The sequence below is a fragment of the Perna viridis genome, chromosome 9, assembly GCF_037379345.1.
Source record: "Perna viridis isolate PV_CMFRI_1.1 ecotype Kerala chromosome 9, ASM3737934v1, whole genome shotgun sequence".
In the NCBI taxonomy this organism is placed as follows: domain Eukaryota; kingdom Metazoa; phylum Mollusca; class Bivalvia; order Mytilida; family Mytilidae; genus Perna; species Perna viridis.
The window spans coordinates 31,992,876-32,012,802 of NC_142453.1; the positions used below are offsets into that span (position 1 = coordinate 31,992,876).

The 19,927-nt window shown below is 30.9% G+C and overlaps 1 protein-coding gene across 2 annotated transcripts; it reads right to left on the bottom strand.

Annotated features, from left to right (window-relative positions):
• Positions 1–701: 701 nt before the first annotated feature.
• LOC148607840 (TLC domain-containing protein 2-like) lies at positions 702–19,652 on the bottom strand. Of its 2 annotated transcripts, XM_088545303.1 has the most exons (6): positions 19,317–19,430; positions 17,757–17,850; positions 17,242–17,324; positions 16,467–16,549; positions 7,968–8,139; positions 702–7,007 (listed from the first exon to the last, which is right to left on the bottom strand). In XM_088545303.1, exons 2-6 carry the CDS (start codon positions 17,813–17,815, stop codon positions 6,802–6,804), a joined length of 603 nt encoding a protein of 200 aa, XP_088401429.1. In that variant the 5' UTR covers positions 17,816–17,850; positions 19,317–19,430; the 3' UTR covers positions 702–6,801. The 2 variants fall into 2 exon arrangements, with proteins under 2 accessions (XP_088401429.1, XP_088401428.1); XM_088545302.1 differs by lacking the exon at positions 17,757–17,850 and having other exon boundaries at positions 19,317–19,652.
• Between the last annotated feature and the right edge of the window lie 275 nt (positions 19,653–19,927).

Here is a 19,927-nt window from a genome sequence, read left to right on the forward strand (position 1 = left end):
TACCTTCTATTTTAGTATATTAACATGGTTATTTCAATGTATTTAACAGACTGCCTAACATAATAGCTTTTTTGTATCAATAGGGAGTTAGTTGAGTCTCCACTATCGAATGTGTCATTTATGCCAGAGCTTGTCGAGACTACGCAGACTTTTTGTATCGCGCTAGAATTCTAACAAATAGGCTTCTGGTGCAGGGTTATGTTGCTACAAGATTGAATTCATTACTACAAAAGTTCTATGGTCGACATCATAAACTCATGGATCGTAACGGAGTATCCATCTGTGCCATGAAAACTGATTTGTTCAATGTGTCATAGTTTTCCTTTCCTCTTTCATCTACCCCAGACTTGACTTTTTATGAGCAACTCGGCGGGTGTTTCTAGAAAAGCAGAGGACGCTTACCCTACCGATGCACCTGGTCCATGCTCCCAATTTTTAATGGAATCTGAGTTACTCATTTGCTTTTGTTACTTTGTATGTATGATTTTAGTTACTTTATGTATTTTGTTGTGTATGTCGGTTTTCCATATCTGGTCTTTGTCCCTGAATTACATTTTTTTGATTACCGCTATAACCTTAGTTACCTTGATTACACTTCCAAAAGTAATGCAGTTTCCAGTGTTATATACATATCAATCATTTATATATTGGTTTATATTTACAATGAAACTTGTTAAAACCACACCTAAATAAACAGTAAATCAGAATACATGTTTATTCTATATAAATACATGACATGTATATTAAGGACCATTACATTTAGTTAACAAGAGCAACACATGGTACAAAATAAAACATTTTGGCAAAACAACATCATGGGCATAACAAGGCACTGTGGACTGGACAGATTTAGGTCATACATTGCCCAATTACTGCAATACAAAGGAGAATGTGTAGTAAGTCTCACAATTAGCCCCATAAAATTTAGTGATCAATGGAGTTTGGGTTAAAGTACTTTAAAAAGTACCGTCAGTAACAATAAAAAACAGCAGTTTGAGAAATCATCATGAAGGGGGATATGTATGAAAATATAAAGTAACCATGAGTAAATATCAAAAGAAAATTGAAGCAATGAAAATTTACAAAAAAATATAAGAAAACAGAAAAAAAAAATAAACAGACAAGCCCTACACAACAGATGAAATTTAGAAAAAAATGTCAAATCATTTAGTGTAAGAACATTAACTTTTTATGAATTCCAAATGTTAAATAGAATGTTGATATATTTTTCAGTACTAACATTCTAAATATCTAAGGGGCATATATTAGCCTTAGTGCACATTCTACTTTATACATGGACATACTGATACACAGTGCTTTTCATAGCTGTTGTTCAACTAACAGTTGTAAGTAAAATTTTAAGACAAATTACACTGGAGACAAATAACTTCAGCACAACAATGAAATATACATATTATAAGTAATTCTAACACAAGCACCATGAATCAATTAAATATCCTGTTTTTAATATTAATCTTCAAACATACTCCATGGCAAGAGAATAATCATCCACAATGTTATGTTTCTGAACAAGAATAAAACTTTCCCTGTAAACTCTCCAAAACACTAGGCACAAAAATCATACTGAAATTAAAACCCAAATCAATTGAAATTGTAATTCAAGTTATGATTATGCCAGTTATTATGTTCAGAGACCAGTACTATCAAAATTTAACACCAAATTTGATTAATATCCAAGTAATTTGTGTTTGTTAATGACACTGGCTACAGGTGTAACTGATTATATTCATGCCACATCATCTTCAGAATACCAACAATAATATTTATATAAAAGAAAAAAATAAATTACCTATGCACAGATATAAGAATCCTTTTAGTTAAATTAGATAATGTGGACGAGCTGTGAATCACATAATCTTTTGATCTGTAAATTTCAAGCTACAAATCTAGTACAATATAACTCACTTTACAATTTTCAAATAAAATTATGAAACTTATAACATTGCATTAATTTGTAATAATCTACTGGTATTAAATGTTATCAAATCTGAAAATACCCGTGCAATAAATGACAATCATTGATCACTACAACTGAGGTTTCTGCCCTTAACAGATGGATTAAGATAGATGGTTTATCGATGTGTCACCATCAATTTATACATATAAAGTAAACACAGATTATTATACAATAAAAGTACATCGATGCCATTTTTAAAAGAGTTTTGAGGAACACCATCCAAGCAGTAAATGAAAATTAAGTGTTACCCAATCAAAAAGATCAGCATTGATCGTTACAATAGAATTATCTACCCTTGAATTTGTGAGCTAAAAAAATTAGAACTTATATGTACCGAAAAGCAATATATGCTTGACCCTACCTAATCATCATTCCTAATTTTGACATCATAAAAATTGAAATTTCACCTACATATTGCAGGGGTTTATGCAAACATTAATCCTACTGATGTTTGTACTAGTATATCACAAAAATTATATACTCTTTAGGGTTTTAAGATGGTTGTAAAAAACAACAACCACTTAAATGAATGCATAACAGTGTCTTCAATCATGTTGATAAGAAGAAAAACTAACTTTGTATATTAGCCATATAAATGCTACATTAAACACTGTAAACTAGCAATGTTACTAGTCTATATGAAAGATATTAAAATCAAGCATATATTCTCTATCACTCAGGCAAAATCTGATACCAATTAGACAACCTCTACAGCACTTAAAAGTGACCTATTACTAAAATTAACCTCTTAGAAAATGTTAACAGCCACCAACTACTATTTTTACTTGTAATTACAACTTAATTGTTAATGATTTAATAAGCATGATCCATAATGGAGTAGGTAGGTTAAGTATCAGTGGGCTTATAATATCAAAATAAAGCTCATCATAGCCTCTAAGTTTGTATAAAAAGAATACAAATATATATAATTGGTAAAAAAAGGAGTTCAAAGCACCATACCATATCTTAAAGTTTACACATTATCAAAATATCCACCTTGTTACATAATTTTGATTTTATATCCACTGAGGTACATGCATCGGTAAATATCTGTAAATTATACCCAATTATGGGTAAACAGCATCATAACTTGATAAATATACTACGCTATGTCTCTTACTACTTTTAACAAACTGTATACACATAAACAACTAGGAATATAAAATACTACTATTAACTCCTGGACCACCTGGAATTAGTTGCATTAACAAGAATGTGGAAAGACAGACAAACAGGGTGATACTAATTTATATCTCAAAATACGTTTGTAGTGATGAAAAGGGGGGGGCATTTCAGTATTTGAACATGATGATTAAAGTGTAGTTTTATAGACTGCCTAACAAAGCTTTGGTTTTGGTATTAACATAAAGTTTTAAAGTTTTAACTTTTCCTAATGCATCATAGCCATACATACAGTTTCCAATGCAAAAACTTATTAATCAGAATGTACTGGTACATATCTTTAATATAATGGTATCCAAGGAAACCTGTGGAAGCTGAAACCTGAACAAAAAGGAAACCTTTGTAAACCAAACTGCTTTAGATGTTTTAAATTCATTTCCATACTGTGTAAACAAAACAAAACAAATGCCTTAACCATACAAAGACTTTGATTCCAGGAGTTAAAGTGTCACTGTATATACAGCATGTTTGTTATTTGTACAATTATTCAAAATTCAAAAAATATTAACAAAACTAAAACAAAAAGCCCTGAGTTTGTTTTAAAGACAATTAAGAAAAAAGAATAAGGCAAGGTATTGGTTGTCAAGGATACAAGTTCATGTGGAAGTACGAGAAACTCTAGTAGGCATCAATGTATTACTGTGAAAGTACTATTGTTCTTCGGGTACCAATTTCGTGGTTTTTGTGCGTATGCCAAACTACGAAATTTCATTCATAACGAAAAGGACATTTCCGTTGATGTGAATACTGAAAACATAAAAATCCATTAATTCAAGAATCCACGAACTTGAGTTTCCTCCCAAAGCAAGAAAATTGGTATCCATGAATTAAAGTACTTTCACAGAATACAAAATCCATATAAACCCATCAAGGCAAGATATAATGGCTCGTTTTAACAATCCCAGAACAGTTCTTTAGGTCAGCTTAATAAAAATACTTAGCACAGGAAGATGAAGAATAGGTAGTACCCGTATATAAAATAACCATTAACAACTTAAAGGCAACATTATTTAACTTAAAAAAATTTTGATGTGTAATATCAAATAGTATTATAATATCATGGAGAAAAAATAATATTTTGGAAAATAAAAAAAACGTAATACCATTGTATATAATATTTACTGATGTTACTATTGTCCTATATATATATACGAATGAAATATACCAGTTGTTTATATACATATATATCTGTCTTAAATTAAATATTGTATACAGTTCATATATTTGTCAAATATAGATCCAACACAACCAGAAGTTCCATATTTATGATTCACTAGTACTTTCACGTCTTCATAGACGATCGTCACGTGAAAAACTACAATAGTATCTAAGTAACGTTTCAGTGACGTTACAGATATAGAACGACTTAGTAACGTTATAAATAGATTCAACGTTATAAATAGAGTTAAAACGAAACCGAAAGTGTAAGCTAATACATATAATAAAAATTGAATTTAACATCCGTTTAAGATAGGTTTAAATTTTTCAATAAACTTTCTTTTTTCAACTCCCTTAAAGTGTCTCTCGGAGATTTCATTTTATAAAATGGAAAAATAAAAAAATTTCTTCTATGAACACGTGAAAGTACTTGTGAATTATAAATATGGAACTTCTGGTTGTGTTGAATCTTTATTTGACAAATATATATATATATATATATACAACGTCTCAGAATGTGATGACTATATTTGCTACACTGCTCCATCAGATCAAATTGATACAGGGAAGATATATAAATGTATAGAAAGGTCTCAAAAAACGATGTTAAACTGTCAAATTCGTGATGCAAATATTTGGTCGTTCCCTCCGCGGGACTCGAACTTGTACTGCTGTGACATCTATGGCAACACCGCCTGCACAAAGTCCAGCGCCCTAGACCACTCGGCCTAGCTTGGTATATTTCATTCATACAAAGGTGAATAGTGTTAAAACAAAGGAACTTACAAGAGTAATCAAGGGAATCAAGGGTATAAAAATGTAAATCAATGTCACAGATAAAACACAAAGTAACAATATGTAACACAAAACACATCAATAATGATGAATCACATTAAAACCAAGCTATTCAACCAAACAAAGAAGCAAAAAGAGCATTTTTTTAATTTATAAACGACAAACATTTATACTGTTGTGATTTTTTTTGAATAATTAATCTGGCAATTTTTTCCCAAAATTGAAATTGATGTATATATGATGGAGAAATAACTAATAAGACATTGAGACTAAAAGATAGGATAAGGTTTAAATTTCATGTTGTCTAAAAAGATAATGAAAATGTCCCTGTAGTAACCTCAGTTTTAAAAAAAATTTATCTGAGAATTTTGATTCAGGCATGAATTAACTTTGGTTCTTCTGTTATAAAACAATGCTAGTTGGAGTTAAACAACATTGTATATAAAAAAATGAAAGAACTTAAACAAATATTCTATAAATAGTTATACATGAAACTTGTTGGCTTGACTTTGGAGAGAAATTTATACATACAAGTAGGCATTTTAATTCCTCATTAGAGAAGAACATGTTAAAACTTTACTGACTGAAAAGGTACATTTTTGAATGACCAGACAACATAAAAAATATAAGTTGTCAGAAACAGATTTTTTACCTATTCAAGTATAAAGAGAAGAACTTGAGCCTGGTAAAATTGAAAACAAGAAAAAAGTTTAAAGATAGTAATATACCCAGGAATATCATACAAATATAATAGAATCATTATACAAACTATACTAGCAAATTAAACAGGTAAACATATGATACATGTACAAGCACAATAAAAATTTAAAAAAAAATCTGTAAAAAACAACAATGGCAATTTCAGTTAACTGGTACATTTGTATTTATAACAACAAAATCATATTAAATCACAATATAAATGTAATATCTCCATCAGAAATTTTATTTTCTGAAGATAGAAAATAATTTTCTTCAGTTTATAAATTATCCTGAAAATTGTTTGACTAATGATATTAACCACATTTTATTAGATATATAAAAATAAATACAAGTTTTGTGCATTGTCAATTAAAATTATTTCCACCAATATCTGCAGTACATATTCTTTTCTTAATAAACTACACATTTGTGCACGAACAAAAAGATAAACAAATGAAGATTTAACAGTAAAATTCCCATTGTTTTCAAAAAGTTGATTAAATCTGTCAACACTAAAAGCCATACTGATATGTCAATCTTGAGATTTTTGTTGGATTCGTTTGATTTTTTGGTAACCTGGGTCATGATTTTAGGTTCATCTGATTATTTTAGTTAGCAATGGCATAACTTGAGGTTTGCTTGGTTTCAACATTAAGGAAATTAAGGTTTGTTAACATTAGAAAACCTGAAGACAAACTAAACACTTTAAAGTACAGATTTTTTTGTGATTGGCTTTCCTTCTTATAGGTGTATGCCCTAACCTTTAGCCAGATATATACTATAAATCCACCTTTAGGCTATACAGACAATTATTTGATTACTAATGGATTTTTCCAATCACTGTTCATATCATAACACATGGAACAAACACCTTATAAATGTTCTACCCAATACATCCCTCTTCAAAGAATAAAATTGATGATGGAGAGAAAAACTGAGGTATACAATGTATATCATTAACGCTACCCAAAAATACAATAAAATGGATTCTAATCACAGTTGTCTTTCTTGGATTCATTCTTCTTGATAAAATCACTCTGCAACAATCTGTAGAATAGAACTATATTCATAATTGTCATGGCTGCCAGGCCAACACTGCCTATGGAATAAAATATCAATGGAACAAAATCTTTGTTGATGAGTAGCCAGCGACTCATCCATGCCATAACGGAGATACGGCATACCACAAAAGTACCTGAAAAAAAAAATGTTAGGTGCATGGATTTATAAGAGCAGTATAGATGTTTCAAAACATTCCCTTAACCAAGAATTCCCAGGAATTATAATTATTAAAGGTGAATACATGCATGTACGCATGTACTATTGCATTTTTTTTAAATAAAAAGCTTTAAGTAGCACACCATATACAAATTATACTAAATGTGATTCATGGTTGGAAAACCTACATATTTTTACTTTAGATATTTTGTTTAAAATGCTTCAGTAAACAGACAGACCCATGTGGCTTTTCATAAAAACCCTTGTTCATAAGATATATGAATTACATAGAATGTACTGTAGAATTCAGAATCAATGGAGATAACTCTGTAAATGACACTAAAATACAATAGAAACTGTTGGATTTTAAATGTGAATTATCTCATAAGTGCCGACAGATTGGAATGACTAATTGTACATTACATCATATAGACCTATATAGCAACTCACAAACAAAAGTAAAAAATGTGTAGTTTTTTTTGCGGGTGTATCACATATTACAGGATTCATATGATAATTACTGAGACTATTACTTAAACACTATTCTTAATTTCATTTTATTGTATTGTAGTCCTTGATTATTTTCATAAAATTGACATGAATGAATGAAATAAATGATAGCATGTAGACGAATTACGCAAACAATATAACACATTATTAAATAAAGTGCTCCACATGGTACTGCTTGATATAACTGCAATGGTCAAAAGGTGGAACAAGTCTGGACACTGCATTCAAGCAATTGATATATCTCTGCATTGGGATTGTGAATAAAAATTTGCCAAAAGGTAGGTAATTGACACAGAATGAATGTGGTCATATATCTTGAAAGTTTAAAATTTTGGTCAAAAATCTAAATATATGGTAAGATTCAGCTTATCAAAAAACATTGCATTTAAATGAAGAGAAGTCTATGTCCTCTAAAGTCAATACTTACCTAAGTTAATAAGGCTGTTAAATCTATAGATGCTATAATTCTTTGAAACTTTGCAAATAAGTAATAACTGTCTCAGATGTAGGAATATGCTGTTGATCTCTACAACTAAAGCTACCACCGCATAACCAATGTACAACTTTGTTACTATGGCAATACTAAAACAAAAAAATATCTGAAAAAGACAAAAAAGCAGTATAATTACATGTAAAAAATTTGAAAAAATATTCAGAAAGTTGAGGCTGCTAAAATAATAATTCAAATTTATTGGTCATTATTATACTAATGGCTCACACAGTGTAACAGGGCTGAACTATATCAGACAGCTGTATACACAAGCAAAATACTTTTCATTAGAAATGGATGTGAATCAGGCTTCATGTAATATTCATGTGAACTTCACATGAAATTAATGTGATTTTCACATGAAATTCACTTAACATGGATTTTATGAGAAAATTTAACATTAAATTCATGAGTATTTTTTTTAAAGTTGCAAGAAAAAAGGCTTTTTGACTCCCAATTTTCTTTCTGACATATGGTGAAAATTCCCTACAGAATCTATATAATGTGTTGTAAAAATTACATTCATTAAGGCTAAATTCTCTTGAAATCAGGTTCATGACATGCATTTCATAATAAGATTTACAGTATGTTCATTCAAGGTTATTTTTGAGAAAAATAAGGAAAATCCATATTCTAAAAATATCAGGTATAATCTAGATAGTATCATTACAGTAAACCAGTTGCCAAACTTATCAATAAGACAAATTGTTATACTTGCAGTCCTACGGCCCATTATGATAAAGGTCAACCATTTTACTGTTTTTTACCAGTTTTTAATCGACATTTGAATAGGCAAAGGAGTACAATTAAAATCTCCTCTTACAGTTGCATTAACAAGTAAGTGCAGACAGATAGAGAGGAAGACATGTACATGTACAGTGTAAACCAGATCATTATTGGCTTGGTACAATGATGCACTATACCATATCAAATCTAATAGGTTAATAAAGTTGAAGGCAAGTAACTTCAGAAGTATTTTTATCATAAGCAAATACATCGACAAGCATGCCACAGATAAGGGTTATAAAACTTTAAAAATTGCTTACTACAACATGCAGGCTAACAAATTTAAAAAGTTGACCAATTTATTTTCAAATAAAACAAGCTAAACATTATTTATATTAGTACATGTGAAAATATTTATAGTAAGACTTTAGACATACATTACAACAGGAGATTTAAACTAACCAAATCTAATGATTGACATATTTTAGGCCTGACTTTGATATTTATCTTAACCAGTAAAAAGATTGGTCCCCAAATATATAAGGGAGCAAGTCAGTTTACCTATCAATAGTGATGTTGGGAGGAAAATGGTCTGAATTGTTCTTTGTTGTGTGTGTGTATTTTCTCTGTCATAATCCTTAGAATATGAAATGTATCTTCCTTTGATTACCACTCAAAACTTGGTTCCTATGATTGCTCTTTCATCAGTTCAAACTTTAGATTTAATTTATAAACTAAGATGCCAAAATTGACCACTAGCCTGATAGCCATGGCTGGTAGAAATGCTGGTGGGCTTGCAGAATATGGCTAACATGCTAATTATTACTGTATAAATTCATTTCAAACTTTGAACCTAGGCTTATTATCAGATACTTGGACCAACATTTATATGGCAAAGACTGTAAACTACAAATCTAACTTTAATATACTAAACTAAGTGTGGCCTAATTTCCTATCAACAATATCTGACCAGGGTCAAAGATCTGATGACACTGATGATTTCGTTGCTTTACACAACAAATTAGCTATCCCTAAAGAAAAACAAACAAACAAATAAAAACTTTATGCTTCACTTGAATCGAACATTTGGAAAATATAGGTTAAATTTGATTAGTTTAAGTTAAGTATTAATTAGTTTCAAAAACATAAGTTTAATGTTAAGAATTTTCATCAATTTGCTCTTCTCACAAAACAGAAACTGTAAAAAAAAATACTTCATAATGAAAATCATGAAATAAAGCTGATCAGTTAATCAGGTCAATGGAAGTCATTTTATCCAGATCATATGAAAGGAAAAATTTAAATTAAAAGGAGATTTAACAAGCTAACCTAACAATATATTATTGCATGTACATGTAATTGCCAAAGCAAAAGTCAAGTAAGTGTTAAAGGGATCAAAGGACACACTAAACACTGTATGCCCAAAATATGGAACACTTATAAATAAATTACAAGCTTATCAGCACTGTTTCCTTACTTTACATGTTTGTTTTTTGACAACATACAAAGAATTTAAATTGTGAATCTGTCTGTTTGACCATCTAGACCTGATAATCTTCTGGTAGAATTTTAACTTAAGTTGTTTTCTATGTCTCCATCCATTGAAGCAATATGAATGTACCAAACAGTGTTTTATTTTGATTATTTTAGAATTCTACACTCACACTAGACAAAAAAAAATCCCTCTTTTACTCATACCAAAAATGAACATCTGTATTATGACATAATGTGCATACTCATATCATGATGCAAAAGTGACCATATCTTTATATAAGGAACAACCATATTTTCTTTTAGTTATTTCACATAACATGTATTAAGCTGTATATGGAACATTTATGTAGACAATTATTCTCTCATCACTGTAAAAAGTAATTATTTACAGAACATGGTCTTTATCCCAATTACCAATGTAAAAAAATGAAATTAATGATCTCTTGACAGATGATACAGCACTAATGAATACACCAGAAAATCAATAGTCACTGCCATAGCATATGATAAAAAGGACATGTGAGACCACTCTATCATCTCTTGTTCAAGTTAGGCCAAACAAAATACAATGTTAGTTCCATATCCAGGTATATGATCTCCTATTAATGTGCCAGACCACTTACCATCCACTGTTCATGTAAGGCCAAACAAAATAATATGTTTGTTTCTACTTCAACTGCTCAAAAATTTTACATTACTTTTTGTCATAAACCATGAAATTCAAATTTCTACAACAGATTTGTTTTAACTTCAGAACGTAATAATATAATTTGACAAACAAGTCTATTTTAATATTCAAAACTTTGACTTTATTTAAATTTTAAGCAAAAGGAAGTAACTCTCCAATCCGACAGACTGGTTTACTGTTCGATTAAAGCAATGGACAGCAGTAGACTTCAAATTCAATTATTTGATTTATTGGAGCTGCGGTAAGTACTTAGATACATGTACCATTAAATTACTTATTTCAAACCATTTTGTTACTTACTGATGTGAAAATAGTTTGTTTCAAAGAAAAATGTTAACTGTTCTTCCCTTCTCAAATGAGATCCCCAACCAAGTTTTCCTGTATTGGTGAGTTATGTCCCTTAGAAAAACTTACTGAAATGACTTGCATTCCATAAATATGAGAAAGGACTATTTCAATTTTAAACTGACACTTTAGTTTTATGATGGGAGAAACACACAAAATAAAAAAACAAACAAAAACGAAAAACAAAACAACATAAAAGATTTTTTGAACATTGCATTGTTCTTCAAATCACTTACCAGGACATTCTGGTTACATTTATTAAGCTGGAAAATTTAATCTTATCACCTTTTGTATGATTCTTAGATAGACCTGTACAGCTTATGCCATCTTATCTCAAAATAAGTGATTTAACATTAAATCACATTTTATACATACTCTGTTTTTTTATAAAGCCATGTGAAAAGAAAACAAAATAAATTTATTTTCACCTATCAGAGATATATAACACTGTATATTAAGTAGCAGTTCACCTAAGAATCATGCAGTGGATGATTTATCGATGTCAGACATTTGAACCAAATTGAGTTGCAATATGTAGGATTTAATGGAAAAACCAGAATCAATATAAAAAAAATGAAAAATGTTTTCACCATAACCATAGCAATGACCATTCCTTAGCAACCCCCAATTTTGGGCCTAAAAACACAAAAACATCACAATTTGAATGTATCATTTTATATTTAATGGTGGAAATTTGTCAAACTACATAATTATATTAATGAAGTATGTCTTAGGAGAAACAATTTACAATAAAGTACAAAGCAATCTGATTTGTTTAGATCTGGTTACCATAGCAACCAAAATTCTTAATTTTTGACAAGATATTAATTAAATGTATGCATGGATGTGTAGTAGGTGCTCTCCACTGAAACATATCAAAAATAAAAATATGTAGCTTATCTTCGTTTTTTGCTCATCTGGACCCAAAATCACCCCCTGTAAGGCCTTTTCTTCTTCTTAATGGTTTTTCATACAAACTTTGTCCAGACCATTACTTTTTTGTCTTTTGACCTAGACTTCTAATATTTGGTATGTTGGTATATCCTCTCAAGGTAGATTGTCGCATACCAGAGTGGGAGACTTTTGACCTTGACCTTTAACCTCAAGGTCAAATAACATACAAATTTTGGCAAAATACGATACATAATTTTGTCTGTACTATTATTTTTTGGTCTTTTTACTTAGATATCTGATCTTTGGCATTTAAGTATATCACACCAAGGCAAGGACAACAGTAAACAAACATTTGTTATTTTTAGCTTCCTTGCCAAAAGCCAAGTAAGCTTATGCCTTCACTTGGCGTCCCTTGTCATCGCCAATTTTTCGAAATTCTCCTCCGCTAGATAATTGTGCAAAAATTGACTGTTGGGATTTATGATCCGTGAAAAAAGAAACATAGCCGCCGTTACTAGAAAAAGAACATAGGTGTCTAAAGGTGTTTTTTAAAAATAACTAAAAAAAACTGTTGCCTTTAGCGAAATTCTGGCAGGGGATAATATTGTCCAGGATTAAGAGAAAACCTATGCCGAAATTCTGCAAGCGATATTTACAACTGATGTAGGAGTTATGACCCCTATGAAAGTTTTTTTTTGCATTCCTCGTATGTACAACTTTGAAAATATTCTCCTCAAAAACAATTGTTCTGTATGGTATTCCACACAAAATAAATGTTGGGATTGTTGGTCCATGACCAAAACATAAGCCCTGTTACTAAAAATAGAACATAGGGGTCAGAAGGCAGTTTTTTGCAAACAGCTCAAAGGTTGTTGCCCTTTTTTGGAGGGCTATATAGTTCAGCATTATAAGATTGACCAATATTTCACTATTCATGTTGACGTACTCCCAAACAGTTAGATTGGGGAAACGCTCTCAGACCCACGTGGGGTCTGGTAGTAGGCCAGAGCGTCAACAGAACAGCCCAGCCGCTAGTAGGACATACTCTGACTGAGTTCTTCAGTCGGGTATCCCGAAGGCTGGGCTCCGCTACCTCCAACTACTAACAGACATTTACTAACAGAATCCCCGTAAGGGGCGGTCATGCGAGATCTGTAAGGATAGTCAAGACCATAAAAACCCCCAATCATCATTGACCAATACCGACATTATTGAAACGATTTGTCTACTAATGTAGGAGTTATGGCTCCTGAAACAATTCTTCAATTTTGAAAATCTTCTCTAAAAGCATTTAAGATCAGTTAATGGAAATAAAGCATATTAATTCTTTAGTGTATTGTGCTCGAAATGACTTATGTTTTTTAATCCATTAAAAATGTACATGGCTGCCTATACTAAAAATGAAACATAGGGGTCAGAAGAGTTTTTTAAAAATAATTAAAAAACTGTTGCCTTCAGCAAAATTCTGGTTCAGGTCATAAAATGCTATTAAAAGCATTTCCTGCATTTGACTATTCAGTTAATTTTAACTTAGCCTGTCTCATTGCCATTTTTTTCTGATAAGCAAACGGTAAACCAAGTGAACGATTCAGGCTCTTTTAAGCCTCTAGTTATCCATTTATAATGTTTCTATAATATATGATAAATGTTGATTTTCCAGTTGTTCTTATCTAAATTTCTGGCACAAAATTCCATGTTGAGTAAGTCACAGTATTGTGACATTATGTTTAAACAACAAAATTATAAAACATTTTGAAATATTCTGTAAACAAGAACCTATATATGTTCATGTTTACAAGAGTAATCATGGAAACCAAGATTCTAGCAGAAATCAAAAGAATGTAATCCTGGGACATTTTGATAAGAAGATGTGCATTTCAGTAAAACAGGAGTTAAAAAATGGAAATGGGATATATTGTCAAGAGTTGATCAACAAAAACAAGAAATATTATTCTTGGGTCCGATTGAATTCTCTCAAAATACAGAAATTAAAAAAACCATTTAGTATCAGTCATATGACATCTGTCTTTATTAACACTCATCAAGTCAAAACTTGATGTGTTATTTGACCATGAGGTCAAAGGTCAAGTTCAAATGTCAACCAATCTAGTATGATGCGCCTCGCCTTGAGAAAACGTAACCCAATACCAAATATCAGATGTCTAAGTAAAAAGACAAAAGAAAATTATGGCCCGGAAAAATTTTGTATGTCATTTGCACTTGGAGTCAAAGGCTAAGGTCAAAAGTCATCCAATCTAGAACATTTCAGTCTAACTTGATGTGATTTACTTAAATGTCAAACAGGTCAGATATCTAAGTACAAAGACCAAAATAATGGCACAGACAAAATTGTGTATCGTATTTTGCCAAAAGTTGTATGTTATTTGACCTTGGGTTTAAAGGTCAAGGTCAAAGGTCACCCACTCTGTTATGCGACACTCCGCCCCAAGAGGATATACCAACATACCAAATATTAGAAGTCTAGGTCAAAAGACAAAAAAGTTACGATCTGGACAAAGTTTGTATGAAAAGTGTTAAGAGGAAGAAAAGTCTTTATGGGGGTGATTTAAGGTCCAAATGAGCAGAAAACAAAGATATGCTACATATTTTTATTTTTGATATGTTTCAGTGGAGAGCATCTACTACACATCCATGCACACATTTAACTAATATCTTCTTGCTCTTGTTAGCAAAAAGGGTCTGAAGATAGCCTATTTTCATATATTTCAAATTGTCAAAAATTAAGAATTTTGGTCGCTATGTTAACCAGATCTTAACCAATCAGATTGCTTTGTACTTTATTGTAAATTGTTTTCCATAAGACACACTTAATTAATATAATTATTTAGTTTGGTAAATTTCCACCATTAGATATTAAAAAATACATTCAAATTGTGATGTTTTTGTGATTATTAGGCCCTAAATTAGTGGTTGCTAAGGAGAGGTTGTTGCTATGGTAATGGTGAAAACATTTTTCATTTATTCATTTTATTCATTGTTTTTCTTATATATCCAACTGATTTAAAGTCAATTTGGATAAAAATATCTGACATCAATAAATCACTTTCAGTGAAAATTGCATGATTCTTAGGCAGACTGCTACTTAATATCCTGGGAATACAAAATGTCTTTATTTTCGCCTAATCAGAGATATATAACACTGTATATTAATATCCTGGGAACACAAAATGACTTTATTTTCGCCTAATCAGAGATATATAACACTGTATATTAATATCCTGGTTAACAAAATAAATTTGTTTTGGCTTAATCAGACATACATAGTACTGTATATTAATATCCTGGTAAAATATAGTTGATAACAAGTAGAAATAATTGTATAACTCATACATGTGTTCTTAACACATGTATGATCCAGGACGATATTAAAATGTCCACCAAACAGGTGTAATAACATTGTTAAGAATATTGGCTTATTATGTACAGTATACTAAATTAATTTTCATTACTCAGCTAAAACTGTGTTCATTTACTGCATGTAGGTTGTCATAAAATGAAAATACATGTACTAACTAGTTACTTGTTCTTACATGCAGTAAAAGCTATTTAACATAAATTGCATACTGAAAAAACTGATATATTTCTTTTCCCCAAATGGCAAATGAAAAAATCAGATAAACTGACAATGTCAACATCTTGATACATGGTAAATGCCATTTGAAGTAACAAATATTAGTAATCTAGAAAAGACATTCAAGACACAAAAGGTGGAAATTAAGCATATTCTGGAAGATCATAGAGAAAAAAAATACAATATAAAAGCTTCAAATTTGTGCAAGTTGAACAAATTTTCTTAAGACTTTCCAAGTCAAGAAAGCTCACATCATGGTATACAAACTTTTCCAGTTATAATAATGGCATTACCTTAGGCCAAGAAATAAATAGGTCTGTTTAAGGTTACATTGGATGAAAATAGGGTAGGTAGGTAGATACTATTATTTTATTAAAAAAAAATCTTGTACATGGAGGCACTTATAGATGGAACTTTTTACTTTATTAGTGCTCAACTAAAAAATGATAGATTAATGGCATTTCATATAAAAAAAAACAATTATATGTGCTAGGGTAGGCAGAAAAATAAGATAGATAAAGCAACCTTATACAGACATATTTTTTCTTGGCCTTATTGTTACAGAATAATAACAGTTTATATGCCAACCAAAATCAGGGAAACAACAGATTTAGACAGATTTCTGATGTCCAGACTGTATGTGATCCATAATGCCCCAAAAAGCTCACACCTAACATTTTTTAGGAACAAAACTTACCACAATATGATGTGCCATTAACTCAAAGGAATGTCTATTTCTCTGGTATATCATCATATCATACATATCATATACAAAATAACCTACAAAATAATATTATATATACAATAATTATATACATAATTTACACATTAGTATTCTGTCCAAAAAGTTTTTTCAATTACAAACATAAATTGGCCATGAAGAGAAAAAGTATGAAAGAAAAAAATCTAGTAGCTCAATCAGCATTCTAGAAAAAGGTTCAAATAGCAAAACTTAAAGATCAATGTCTTTATTATGTAAATGGTTTACTCACTCAAGCAAAGTAATGATGGATTGTATTGATTTCTATAAAAAAAAGTTGAAAGTCAAAATAGTGTTTGTGCTACATGTACATGTACCTGCTCGCTGGTTTTGCTAGTTATTTATTTTCCCAGTGCTGTTCTATGTTGTGATGTCTTTTGATTCTAATGCACAAGAAATGTATAATTTGTAGTAAAGACTTAGAAAACTATACATGTACATGTAGCTTTGTTTAAGAAATCTGTGCTACATGTATTTCAAATTTTAAGAAGATCACTGGTTAACAGGTTGCAAAATGTTTTTGTTACAACTTGCATATTTGTGGAGACTTACCTATTGATACACTGACTGGGGATTTACCTATAGATACACTGACTGGAGATTTACCTATAGACACTGACTGGAGACTTACCTACAGATACACTGACTGGAGACTTACCTATAGATACACTGACTGGAGACTTACCTATAGATACACTGACTGGAGACTTACCTATAGATACACTGACTAAAGTATGTGCTGATGTACTGTATGTTTTGATGAGATCTTCTGCCATCCTTGGCGTTTCATAAAAACTGTCAAAAAAAATAATGCTTTGAAAGCTTCATACTGTCAATCGACTCCTCAGAATATTTAACAACAGACAAACATTTGTATACTATTGTACATTATAATTCACAATTTCTATATTTCTGGGTAATAGAAAGAAAATGTAACTTTAGACAAAGTACATGTAATTTTCTTCTGATGATGAACTAGAAATATTGTAAGCTACATGTGCATGCATATCACAATAAGACTACTCCTGCTTGGTGTACACTAAAAATCATCTTTAATCATCAGTTTGAGAATTGTCTCTTGAAGTGACCGTCCTTATTGCAGATTTACATGTACATTTTGTACAATTGTACATGTACATGTATAATGCCTAATGCTCCTATCATAATTCATGAAAAACCATAGGGAGGTGTAGGAGGTGTGCTAAATAATTCTATAAGTTATATTACATGCACATTGTATTCCATTTTGTTGGCATCCAACAATACTTTTCTTCTTTCATGCTCATCTACATGTACATTGTACATACAATGCATAGCTTTTCTATAAAAAATCATCAAAATTTGTCAAGCTCAACAATTACAGAAAAGCCATCCTGTAGCAAATTACTCAATGTCCACAAACATATATTATACAATGTACATAATAAAGTCGATAACCTGCTAATGTATGGATACAGCAAAAAAATAACCGTATACATTTATTTGTATAACAAATAACCTCATTGCGGGATAAATTACATATACATGTACATGTATATAGAACACTTAATCAAAATGTTTACGCAATAGCAGTTTGTATTACGATGATTTTTTAATAGAAATATCTATCCATGCAGTCAACTGTAACATGTGTTCTCCATAGTAGGCTGTTGCATGACAAAAGGGAGTTATTTTTGTGTGACAAACTTGATTAAATGACACATTTTGTCATGATTTCCTTTAATTTATTGGTTAAAACCTACTAGCTTCCAAAAATTAAAGGTACATGCAGTTGTTTTATAACTATAGCTGGTCAAAACAATTAGCTACACATGAATTTTGTGTAATGAGGGATGCAGAACATTATATATTTTCCCAAAATGCATTCTCCATATGAAGCTAGGTATAAATTAATATGAATAACCTGTGATTTACAGAAACTGAGATATTTGTTATGAAAAAAAAAGGATTCCAAAATGACAGATTAATGAAATGATGGACAGAGGTAAACAATAACCCTGGTCTCCTACAGAGCAAGATTTCAATACAGTACATTGTATCTAAACATTCCCTATAATTGAACCTGAGAAATCATTTCCAGAAATTTTTATTATGCACCAGTGACCTCCTAAAAAATACTTTTGGATTGGTAAACAGACAGTAAATGTACATGTAGATACAAATGTAAGTGACGAACCTGAAAAGGAGACACACTGTACACATGGTAGTCATCATTCAAAAGCAATACACTAAATAATTTAACCATTCACCACATTAGAAGCAAAGAAATCTCGTGTGGAAATTTCCATTATGCACCTTCTTAAAAATTACTAAGTCTATCAGTAAATAGGACAAAAATAAGCGAGGAACCTGAAAAGGGGAGACACAGGACAGGTCATCATGCAAAAGCAATAAACATGTTCAGAAAATCAAAGCATTCACTCCATTAGAAGCTGAGAAATCTGTTACAGAAATTCCCATTATGCACCTCTTTAAAAATTCTATCAGTAAACAGGAATTGGAAGTACATGCAGATGAGGGATAATAACCTGACTAGGGGAGAGGTAGTACAAGTTATTGTGCAGCATGCAAATGCAATATACATGTATCAAATATATTAATGGATTCCTGCCAATAGAAGGTGAAAAACATGTTCTGGAAAGAAATGTGTTATGGATTGATAGATTGACTAATGCAGGTAAAACTACATACCGGGGTATAATAAATATTCTGAAGCCGTGAAGGGACCTATGACTGTGTGGTACATAAAAGAAAGGGGGTAATTTATATAATGAACGTAAAAATTACCTTAAGCAAGCCCAAATACCAACGATGATGGCATGTATGAATGAAACTGAAATATTTTTCCATCTCCATGGAGCATGCGAAGCACTAAAAGGCGTCAATATTTGGGCAAATTTACCCAAAATGAAAAAGAAAATGCTTGATGTAAAAACGACTGTGAAACCATACGCTGCTCCGTCTAATTTCTCCGGCCATATTTCCAAATTTTTCGATGCCATTCTATCTTGTGTCAGACTGAACTTTGATTTTTCATTTGATTCATTGCCGTATGTTCAAAAACTAGGACAACATCAACATGTGTTATGTAACTACGAAAAAAAGTTTCGGACTTTATCATAGAGAACAGAGAAAATCGCAATTACTATACAGCACACTATCCCTCACTAAACAGTCAGTAGTTGAACCAAAACAAATCGACACGTGATGCAAACGTGCAGGATGTGGGTACATGTAAACTATAGAACGGAAGAAATGAAACGAAACGAAATGAAAATTATTTGTGTTATGCAGAACGAAAATAACCTACAAGGCGGAAATAATTCACCTCGGACTACTTTTCATATTTACCAGTCCACATAAAAGTTAGACACATGCTAATGGCAAAGTGATCCATG